At 48.1% G+C, this 11286-nt stretch overlaps 4 protein-coding genes across 4 annotated transcripts; all 4 read left to right on the plus strand.

The window, feature by feature from the left end:
• Positions 1-16: 16 nt before the first annotated feature.
• On the plus strand, positions 17-1315 carry B0J16DRAFT_196793 (uncharacterized protein). Its single transcript, XM_046122891.1, has one exon. It carries the CDS (start codon positions 107-109, stop codon positions 1106-1108), a length of 1002 nt encoding a protein of 333 aa, XP_045978104.1. The 5' UTR covers positions 17-106; the 3' UTR covers positions 1109-1315.
• Positions 1316-1741: 426 nt separating this feature from the next.
• On the plus strand, positions 1742-3484 carry B0J16DRAFT_365393 (galactosyl transferase GMA12/MNN10 family-domain-containing protein). The gene is made up of 3 exons (XM_046130007.1): positions 1742-2423; positions 2477-2904; positions 2959-3484. The coding sequence occupies exons 1-3, from the start codon at positions 2126-2128 to the stop codon at positions 3181-3183; spliced, it is 951 nt and encodes a 316-aa protein (XP_045978105.1). The 5' UTR covers positions 1742-2125; the 3' UTR covers positions 3184-3484.
• An 814-nt stretch (positions 3485-4298) lies between these two features.
• B0J16DRAFT_196814 (pyridoxal phosphate-dependent transferase) lies at positions 4299-6615 on the plus strand. The gene is made up of 3 exons (XM_046122892.1): positions 4299-4541; positions 4641-5246; positions 5303-6615. The coding sequence occupies exons 1-3, from the start codon at positions 4423-4425 to the stop codon at positions 6294-6296; spliced, it is 1719 nt and encodes a 572-aa protein (XP_045978106.1). The 5' UTR covers positions 4299-4422; the 3' UTR covers positions 6297-6615.
• Positions 6616-7990: 1375 nt separating this feature from the next.
• Positions 7991-10574, plus strand: B0J16DRAFT_196817 (uncharacterized protein). Its single transcript, XM_046122893.1, has 4 exons — positions 7991-8448; positions 8503-9170; positions 9219-9321; positions 9369-10574. Exons 1-4 carry the CDS (start codon positions 8157-8159, stop codon positions 10382-10384), a joined length of 2079 nt encoding a protein of 692 aa, XP_045978107.1. The 5' UTR covers positions 7991-8156; the 3' UTR covers positions 10385-10574.
• The last annotated feature ends 712 nt before the right edge of the window (positions 10575-11286 follow it).

Consider the following 11286-nt stretch of genomic DNA (forward strand, 5'->3'; position numbering starts at 1 on the left):
TCAAGTGCCGACTACGTACTCGCACATTCCGCAACTCTTTGTTCTGTCTGCTACTTGCTGTCACTACCTTTTCTTCTTTTACATCCACAGGTTCACGTAAATCATCATGGATACGCACCCTACTTGGGATTGGTCCTCGGTCGGGGACGATACTGTCCCCCAAGAACCCGAACCAGAGCCACGCCGATCATCGCAATATGCTTGGACTGCTCCGCGACCAGATGCTACAGCGCAGAAGGAGACGTCATCCGACCAGGAACCTCGCCCCGCGCCTAGAAACAAGCGCTATGGCACGCGCACTTGTCGCATTTGCTTCGACGCTGAAGAGCCAAAGTTTCCTGATCAGTCTACCACTTTTGGCATACAGACAGGATCGTCTCGACCTACATATGTCTCTGACGACCCGGAATTGGGAAGGTTGTTATCACCATGCAAGTGTAAGGGATCACAGAAATATGTCCACGAAGGGTGCCTCAACGCATGGAGGCTTGCAAACCCGATGGAAGCAAGAAACTATTGGCAGTGTCCAACCTGCAAATACACCTATCGCATTTCTCGACTGCACTGGGGCTCTGCTCTGAGCAGCAAGGCAACACAGGTTGGCGTGACCATCTGCTTTTGTATACTGAGCATCTTCTTGCTCGGATTTGTCGCGGATCCTCTCTTCGATTTGTGGCAAGACCCGATTGGAACCCTCGGCGAAACTGTCACAAGCGTGGTATCAGACATCGAGGCCCTCAGGCAACCTCCATCACCGGAGCCTACCACGTGGATCGAACACTTCATTAAAGGGTTCTTTTCCCTAGGAATTTTCGGATTGTTCAAGACCATGTTCACAGTAAACCCGTTTCACTGGTGGCAGATCCGAAACAGCGGGTTAACAGGTGGTGGCAGGAGAGGAGGCACTGGTCGAAACCGTGTCGAGAACATCAGCCTGATATTCGTTCTTATTGGCGCATTCACATTTCTCATGGGCATTTGGAAATTTGTTCAGAAGTTGAGCGCTCGTGTGCTCAAGAACGTGAGCGACAGGGTCGTCGACATTGAAGAGGATGATGATGAGGACGAAGATGAAGGACCCAATGAGGGAAGCAAGAAAGATCAATGAAGCCCTCCAAGCTTTTCTATCCTGGAAAGGGCGTTTTGTTTCATGACCCAAATACTTCGCATCGTGTATGTATTTGCACACTCTTAAGTTGCCTAGACCTTGCTCTTCCATGTCAAGTCGACTAGTCTGTGTGCAAAGATTTACGCTCAGTTGTGCCTTGAGTCGGAGCCGTTTTGGTTCTTTTCTCGCTGGCCAGCATGAGATTATCAGTCTTCATTCACGCATCGTGACGCCCTTGGGCGTTTCATAACGGTGTGCGGCATCTGCTGGGTACACTACCCTCGTACATAAGCAGTGAGCAGATGGCCGAATGTTGGTTGATACATACCATCGTCTCCCCTAAATAATAATCGATAGCCAAACATTGGTACAACTTCATTTCACCTACAGTTCCTGAAGCCCACTTAAATCATTCTAAGTAGAACAATGTGCCGATTGCAATATCGTTCTCATTGCTGATGTTACTGACACTGACAACATCTGCAATTGGTGTGAAGACATCGCCCTATATATACATCCAGCATCAATACGAGTTTACATCGTATTCTCCATGCATGCCAGTATTCTGCTATTGTTCAAGTCGGATATTTATGCCCCCGGCACCGAAATGACGTTGGAATTTGGGGTCCTAATCCCTGCAACTGAATACGGATAGCCTGACAGTAGATGTGGATCAGCGCTCATGAATTCCGTCGGATTGGACAAAAAGCCAATCTATCATCAATTAACGGCGCCAGCCATGGCTCCTTGAATGTTTCTGTGATCTGCTACGGACCTCATTGTTCGTCTTCGCTCGTTTCTCGATCCCTCTCCACGATTACGGACCTCCATTCCGAACCCAGTTTTGCGACGACCGCCATCGAGTTCAAAAAGACCCTGGTTATCTGTCAAAGTGACCACGATCAACGAGCACTCGAATTGTCGCATTGGTTATTCTCAATCACCGAGAACAGTATAACATCTCCTGCGACTTGTAGAACCCCGAATCGGCCGGTGCCGAGTTAAATCTCGTCCATCATGCATTTCGCATACCCTCCTCGCAAGAACTCCAACCCACCACCCTTCGGGCGACGATCTGGGAATATACCACCGATGCTACGACGCCTTCGCAAGAGAACCATTCTCTTGGGCCTCCTTGGTGTTGTTGGACTACTATACCTTCTTTTCGGTTCAAATCGCGGGGCACCCTACCACGAGCATAAGCCATCAGGAAACCCTCCGGCAGTCATTGTGACAGTTTTCGATCATTCGCAATACAGTACCTCTTATTTGGAGTCGATTCGAACAAATCGTGAACATTATGCCAAGAGACATGGTAAGACAGCCATAGGTCTTCAGTACGAAGGCGTGGACTAATACTGGCCCCAGGATACGAAGCCATGGTCGTCAAAATCGACGATTACAACACAGGCGAATCCCCCAAGTCATGGGCCAAGATCATGGCAATGCGCCATGCGCTCTCGAAATACCCCGATGCCACCTACGTCTGGTTTCTCGACCAGAACGCCTACATCATGCAGCTGGACAAGACATTAGAAGAACAAGTTGTGAAGCCTGCGACGTTGGAAGGACTCATGATTAGGGACTGGTCTGTAGTACCACCGGATAGTATCATCAAGACGTTCTCTCATCTCAAAGGCGAAGATGTGAACCTGGTTATCAGCCAGGACGAAGTCGGACTTGTAACTAACAGTTACGTCCTGAAGAATGGCGACTGGGCCAAGTTCTTCATTGAGACTTGGATGGATCCTTTATATCAAAGCTACAACTTTGAGAAGGCTGAGCGACATGCCCTTGTAAGTTTATCCGAATATTCTACCCATAAGTCTTATCTAACCTTTTTCCTGCAGGAACACATTGTTCAATGGCACCCAACCATCCTTTCCAAGCTTGCCCTCGTACCTCAGCGCTCCATTGCATCATACGGCCGTAACAAAGAAGGTAATGCCTTTAGAGACGGCGATTTTGTTACGCTGATGGTCGACTGCACCGTCACAGGCCAAGCATCATGCGATAAGCTATCGCACATCTACCAGAAACAGCTGAAAGCCAAGTTTGGCGAGGACGCAGCTTAGAAGAGAAAATGAGCATCATGACATAGGCATTTGAGCACAGGTCATTGGGCGTTTTGTGATATACTGGAGGGGCTTGCTTATAGGATCGGAGAAGGGAAAAGCCAATAGTGACTCCTTCTTGGCGTTTGTTGGTCATTTACTGGTTGCATTTAGCTTATATGTTGAAGATGAACATTTGATCTACTCATATATTGTTGACGGTTGTGTGATAAGTGTGTTTTGAGAAAGGATGGTTTACAGCGAACATTAGTCCGTATACTTGAGTTCACCCTAGCGAGATTCTGGCAATGACAAAATCGACCGCATCAGATGTTCGTATTCTAATTCTAGATGGTGCCGCAGTTGACCACCGCAAAGAAGCTGGGTCCTCTTCTGTAATGAACAAGGATAATGTAGTCGCAAAGATTGCCTCTCTTCGGTAAATCTGAACCTTGAAGTTGAGTAGTTTCAATAAGCAAGCTGTTAGTTCTTGCTCTAAACATCTTCTTGGCCAATGACTTGACAATGGATGCGAGTGCGAGCGAGTTTGCCTTGAGATGGAGATCTTTTACACCAGAAACCGAGAGATACTCAGATCCTTGTATTGTTGCTCTAATCGATTATACTCTGTAACTCCCGGCAGTTTTTGATGAAACCCTCCACGCCCAATAGATTTTCGAACAATGTCGAAACTCGGTTCATCTGGTGCCTACTGGATGGTGAAAATATAAAGAAACACCTCAGGGTCGTACAAACGAGCGAACTCTTATCACCAAACTTGATAGAGCTGCATTACCGGCGGGCCTTTAGCCCAAAGAGGGTAGTTGATCATATCCGTCACAAACTGTGTTCTAAACGAGACGTCCTACATCACCAGATGTAAAAAAGTGCTTCATAGCAAGCAACTCGTCATGTACAATTACGGCGTAGAAGACAGGGATGTTCCCCCATGGAGGTTGCTCGCCTCGGCCAGGGGACGCGTTGGAGGGTTCAAGCACTATAACTTTAGGGGCGTTCCATAGGTTCCCGCGGAAGCCGGTCCCCCGCCAAGGCATGTGATGGGTGGCCGAGATGCGCTAAGAAATATCCAAGTACTGGCTATGCCCCGCGATATTGGAGATGGATCTCGACGTCAAGCTCCTTTCTGCTTGGGTTTTTATTTAAACCTCGAGCAACCCCCCTCTCCCTTTCCAAGAAAAAAGTTATTCGAATTTGTCATTCATTCTCGTTTTGTGTCTGGTTCCAATTGTTGTTAGAAAAATGGCTTCTCCTCCACATGTTGGGAGCCTCTCCCGTCTTCCTGCCAACTTGCGCGGTGGTATTGAGTCTGTCAAGCGCAGTAGACATAATGTGTCTTGGCCTTTGCTGAACCTTGATCTGTAAGTCATGATGCCACTTACAGCACATCGTCATAATGCGCCACTATACGAAACATGACAATTGGTGTCGCAAATACTAACATGTCTTTTCTATCATAGATTGCGCAATGTACTCCTATTCCTCTTCCTTTGGCGATGGACTCGTCGCGCATTCTGGCAGCTCAGAGGGCGTGGTATTATCGGCTCTATCGTAGAGCTATACACCAACGTCCGTCGCATCCTATACGGTTACTTCCTACGAGCCCCCGGTGTACGAGGCAAGGTCCAGCAACAGGTCAATGAATCTCTAGCCAAGATATCCGACAAGTTGGTCCCCAAAGACCAGATTCGTTACCTTACTCTACCAAAAGAGGGTTTCTCTCATGACATCGTACGCTCCGAGCTCGAGAACCTCGCCAACATGGATCATACCCGCTGGGAAGATGGTTATGTCTCTGGCGCTGTGTACCACGGCGAGGATGAGCTATTGGCTCTGCAGACGGAGGCATTTGGAAAGTTTACTGTCGCCAACCCTATCCACCCTGATGTCTTCCCTGGTGTGCGCAAGATGGAGGCCGAGGTCGTGAGCATGGTTTTGAGCATGTTCCATGCTCCTCCTGGAGCCGCTGGTACATCGACTAGCGGAGGAACTGACAGTATTCTTATGGCCTGTCTTGCGGCTCGCCAAAAAGCTTATGCTGAGCGTGGAGTGACAGAGCCCGAGATGTAAGTCAAGCTCAAGCATCGTACCACCAAAGACCAAGACTGACAAGCTATGATAGGATTCTTCCCGAGACAGGCCACACTGCTTTCCGCAAGGCTGCCGAGTACTTCAAGATCAAGGTTCACCTCGTTGCCTGCCCAGCTCCCGAGTACCAGGTTGACGTCAACGCTGTCCGACGTCTGATCAACCCCAACACGGTTCTCCTCGTTGGCTCTGCTCCTAACTTCCCCCACGGTATTATCGACGACATCGCTGCTCTATCGAAGCTTGCCCTCCGCAAGAACCTCTGGCTCCATGTCGACTGCTGTCTGGGCTCCTTCCTGGTTCCTTTCCTCGAGCGTGCTGGTTTCGAAACTCAGCTTTTCGATTTCCGACTGAAGGGTGTTTCCAGCATCAGCTGTGATACTCACAAGTACGGTTTTGCACCAAAGGGTAACTCGACTGTTCTCTACCGAACCGCTGAGCTGCGAAAGTTCCAGTACTTTGTGTCCCCTGATTGGTCTGGTGGTGTCTACGCTTCTCCCGGTCTGGCTGGTTCTCGACCTGGTGCTCTTATCGCTGGTTGCTGGGCTAGTTTGATGACCATGGGTGAGGCCGGCTACATCGATGCCTGCACCAAGATCGTCGGAACTGCTAAGAAGATTACCGAGTCTATCCAGACTACCCCGGCATTGGGCGGCGAGCTTGAGATCATTGGAAAGCCTCTAGTTTCGGTTGTTGCATTCACGGCGCGCAACTTGAACGTCTACGATATTGCCGACGGCATGGGTACTAAGGGATGGCATCTCAACGCTCTTCAGAGCCCTCCTGCTATCCACGTTGCGGTCACTCTACCCATCACCAAGGTCTGGGAGAAGCTCATCTCCGACCTGGAGACTGTTGTCGAGGAAGAACGTGAGAAGGAGCGTGTTCGTCTTGTTGAGGGCAAGGGGGCACATGGTAAGGCCATGGGTGACGCCTCAGCACTGTACGGTGTTGCTGGCTCTTTGCCAAACAAGAGCGTTGTTGTTGATCTTGCGAGTGGATTCTTAGATCTGTTGTATAAGGCGTAAATGATTTGGGTTACAAAGGAAAGGGTGGCGCAAAGCAGTGACTGTCAGGGACTGCTTTTTTATTTTTTTTTATTTTTTTTATCACGGGCGTAGGCGTTGGCGTCCACATCGGACGCTTATCATGTATTGACACCTGCGGATCGTACCGCTACTGGCGCTCTGGAAGGGATTATCGTTACTTTTGCCAAAGTTATTTGATATTCAGAATCGAATGGAATGATAAGCATGGTCGAGTGCCAATCGTGTGGTAAGGTTTGAAGGCGAAACCTTGATCGTGATCTGAAGGAATTTCAACCCGTAAGGAAGAACGAATAGGGTATTCCGTTCCTGACTATACCTGTTCCTAGTCTGCGTGACGCGCTTACCGTGTCAAATGTTTCCGAAATGACATCCGTATATTTGCAGACCGCAAGTCTCTCTTTGAATCTTGATCCTTGATCCTCGGCAATCGCGTTGAGCGCTCCAATGTAAAGTGCTCTATATACTGGAGATCGTGGGTCTCTCCATTCTCCAGACGTCAGACGTCAAATGTCAAAAACACTTGTTCGTAAATGATTCAATACTGAAATTACAAAGTCCTTGGTTGGTCAGAACATCTGCCGAGCCTTGCGATCTCACTCACAACTTATGCATCACATATGTCATCCAAGTCCCACTCTCTTGCTTTTTCGTCTCTTTTCCCTTGCGTTTCACATCACATCTACATTTTGTTTCAATTTTTGTGTGCTTTCGCCTCCCTCGCCTCTTCTTTTGGTCTTCCGGGGAGAAGGAATAAAATGATCCAATGGGTTTGGATGGAACGTTTATGCGTGTTCCAATTGGAAAAGAGCGTTGTTCTGGGGACGATCACCTCGTGGACGTTGCGGCCCAATGAAGAGGGGGAGCGTGGTTCGTTAAGCTGTAAGAGGGAAAGGAAGGGAAAAAGGGTCCTTTGGTGTGGTGGGTTGGGTGAGTGACTGTCACTGTCATTCATGAGGGAAAATCAGGGTTTTTGTGAGATGGAGGGAGTAGCCGAGACAGACTTAGGTTGTGACATGTTACGATATTGTTCAAATTATATCGTTCTTTGTTAGCAGATAGACTTATTGGGTTTTAATCAAGATATTTAACTATTGATATACCATAAATAGTAAATAATCGCCTCTTGATAATACCATGGACCGTTATAGTTGCGCCAGAGATAGAAGCATGTATGTCATATTAGGCCGAAGATGCAGGGATCTATCAAGCTGCACTTTGACCACCAACACTTTCGGGCTCTATAATCCTCTGTGAAAGCTTCAGCTCGCCCGACCAAACAACGCAACGCAACGCAACCACGATCACTTCCTATCTTGTCATCCCCATGGTGAGACCCTTGGTCTACTTCACTTCTCTAGTTACTTTATTCTACTGTAATGTTACCGGCGGGCCTCAGGGCTGCTGCGTAACCCAACTCCATTCCAGAGGCGATCCCTGTCTAGTTGCGGTCAAAGATGGTCCATTTCGTGTCATGTTCAGGTTTCTTTTCTGTAGTCTGATAGTTTAGTTTAGACTACTGTCTGTCAGTTGATATCCATTCTGCATGTATAAGCCCGACATTTCGTCCCTTCCCCAGTCAACCTTATCCTACCTCTCCTCTGCTTTACTCAGCTCAGCTCACCTCTTGTCACTTTTGCCCTTCTTTTTATTTAATCTCTCTTGCTGATGAAGCTGCACTTTTTGCCTTTTATCCACTTGTTGATTTAATTCCCTTTGTTTCTTGCATAATCCTTCTCGCTCTGTGTTACCAACTTTGCATTCTTCTTCTATTCCATCTTACATGCTGTGTTCTTCCTCTCATCAAAGACAACCGAGCTACTACCGCCGTGTGAGGTTACCATGTTTGCTGAACCATCGCCGTCCCCGATGGGCTCGTTGGCCATGAATGGAGGTGCAGTTGGTTCGAGGGTGCACAAGGCGGAGACGAAGGGTATTCAAATATCCCAGAGCAGAACCAAAGATAATGATTCCGTTGCTTCCGGCTCAACTGCTTCGACCGATAGTCAGATGAAGAAGCGGATGAGCGCAGACATGTCTAAAGAACAGGTTGAGGATTTGGTGAGAAAGTTGACGATTGATGAGATGAAGACGAGATGGTTTGATGAGATCTTTGAGAAAGTCAAGTCTGAACGTAAGTCTACTATCATCAATGGTTGTGTTGCTAGAAAATTGATCAAGGATGTAGTCGTCGAAGAGCATTCACCAGCAGACAGTACACCCTCATCTTCAGAACCTCCCAGTCCCAAGTCAAATCCGGTCAAGCCTACACCGTCTCAACAATCAGCACCCCAACAGCCAGTCCGAGATGATATAAAGAAACCTGAACCAACAACAACTCCAGTCGAGACCAAGAATAAGCCTAATGGTCCTATATCATCCAGTCGCAGCTCCCTCGGTACCACTGGCAGCCCTTCAACATCATATGTCTCAGACTCTACTTCCTCCAACCAACTACCACCACGACCAAAGTCGGCTCCAAAGGAAACATCACCTCCAGTGGCGAAAGCACGACCTTCTGTACGATTCTCCAAGGCTCCTATCATCTTGAATGAAGACCCTGAGCCACCTCGACATGCCTCGCCCCCACGTCCGGCATCACGGGCTGGACCGCCCACTGAATCGCTACGACATGCTGAACCACCACGTCCGGCATCACGAGCTGGGCCGCCCACCGAGTCACAACGACATGCTGAACCACCACGCCCGGCATCACGAGCTGGGCCACCCACCGAGCCAACGAAACAGGGTCCGATGCTGTCTACGGTTGATCTCAAATGGGGACGACTGTTTGACGACAAGGGTGATCCCACTGCGAGGCTTGGCCAGGTCCTTCGAGGAATTGCCAACTATCTGGTAGGTTATCAGTTTAGTTGTTTTGTTGCTTGTGCTAACCATGGCAAGGTTGTCGAATACAGCCCTCGCAACTCACTCGTCGTCACACCGGAGAAGCTCAAGGCTTTCTACCACGAATACAAGCTTGACAACGAGACATTCCCATTCCAGCGTATGTATAAGTTCCCATCTCAAACACCCATCATCTAATCATACCAGAAATCTTTGACTGCCGTCCTCACGGTGCTCTCGATAGTCTCGAAACCCTGTACCAGCATCTTCGATGTGAGAACCACCTTGTCCAAAGACGACCAGGCGGTATGCCTCACATCCCTTCTCTCACCCCATCTGGTTTCGAGCGTTGGATGACTTGTCAAATCCGAGCATTTCCTGATCAAGAGGCCAAACGATTGAACCACATCATGGCTGATCTTCCTATCATTGCCGACGGTGCTTTTGAAGATGGAAAGCCTGAACGACTACCGAAGCAGCTTTCGAGACATCTTATTCCCGTGGCTCGACATCGTGAGACGCATGATCTTGTGGTCGATGCTATTACTGGATGGGTCAAGCATACCGCGGAGAATGAGAATGATCTTAGGAGGAATTCATCTGAGGAAGTCTACAAATCTTCGTCGAAGGATGATAAGGCAGGACGGTATAGACCTGACGACTACCGTGATCGAGACGCCAAGTATCGTCGAGGACCCAAGGACGATTATAAGCCATCACCATTACCTCGTTCTGAGCCTTCTTCGCACCGATTTATTCAGCGTCCTAAATCAGAAAACACCATGCGCCCTTCCAGGGACTCCCCAATACCTTCAGGTTCAAGTCACAGAGCCAGAAGTCCTGTATCGAATCGCTATCGCAACTCAACCCCAACAGTCGAAAGCAGTTCTGGTACACCTGATAACTACGATATACCTTCTCCTGGCCATCGAAACAGTTATCCCAGCAGCAGCAGCCGTCGCAATCGAGACAAAGATTGTCGGTACTCGTCAGGTCGGGATACTAAGTCGCCCGTCGAAGCAGTTCCTCGAACATTGCCTCGCAGAGACGGTGATCGTCGCTCGAGTCTAATCTTCGAAGAGACTGGCAAAGATCCGAATGGAATGACCTACGATGAGTACTTGCGCTTAAATCCACGACCGATGCGAAATGCTGTTGTTGACGATGGCGGTCATTATCGAAATCTTCCTTATTCCAGCGGAAGCGATGAACGAGCCCGCTGATTCCTTTTTCTTATAACAACTTCTTTTTCTTATCATTTTGGGTGGTTCATTATAAGTAAAAGTCTTGGAGTTCTCCGGTATACGACTCTTTTTTCTTCTATAATTTGCTTTTCTTCATTCTTCGTTATTCGGGCATTAACGACCTTATGCTACAAATTGACGAAATGTATTATGATTCCCTTCTCACAATAATGAGATTCCTTTTGGTTGGCCTTTTTGATAGTGTACGATCATCGCTTGGTGTGGAACTTGGAGGCTCTAGTTATAAAATACCACGTTCGTTGCACATTGCTTTGTGCTCTGTCCTTCCGATGATCGTTGTAAAGGGAATGCGTTTACTACGTTTTACAGCCACGTGGTCGGACAGAGTAGAATTTACTCAAGATCGACATGTTTGTGGAAGGGGTTGTTGTTGGTTGACATTCAAAGAGTACGGGTGACGGCTCGCGGATCGAGGGAACCTGTGTTGTGCTTCATGGATAGCTACTCCAGTTTCTCGACGTAACCGCTCCTGAGGATCCACGGACGTTGAACAAGGTTGTTCCCCGAGAATCGAACGCGGGTCGACGCGTTGCTTTAACTTCAAGCATTGTTCGCATTGACATGGGAGATGGATCAACAACACGGTCAGGGATGTGGTAAATGAGCATAGGGCTCGCTTAAAAGGTTCCACGTTTGGGTCGATGCTCATTTGTGAACACAAAGACAGTCTATCAATTGATACGATACTATCTGAACAATAAAACTCATATTCCTTTTTGTCATGCCTGCTATCATGAGGTTGTCGAATAAAAATTCCGACTTGAATAATGCGAGAGAAACCAGACTGAGGTTTCAATAGATACCGTGCCATTAAAATGATAAAGTAGGCATTGCTGCCAAATGTAAAAGAAACGATCGCT

This window comes from Fusarium flagelliforme (assembly GCF_020744385.1).
Source record: "Fusarium flagelliforme strain FIESC 12 MPI-CAGE-AA-0113 chromosome Unknown B0J16scaffold_8, whole genome shotgun sequence".
Classification (NCBI taxonomy): domain Eukaryota; kingdom Fungi; phylum Ascomycota; class Sordariomycetes; order Hypocreales; family Nectriaceae; genus Fusarium; species Fusarium flagelliforme.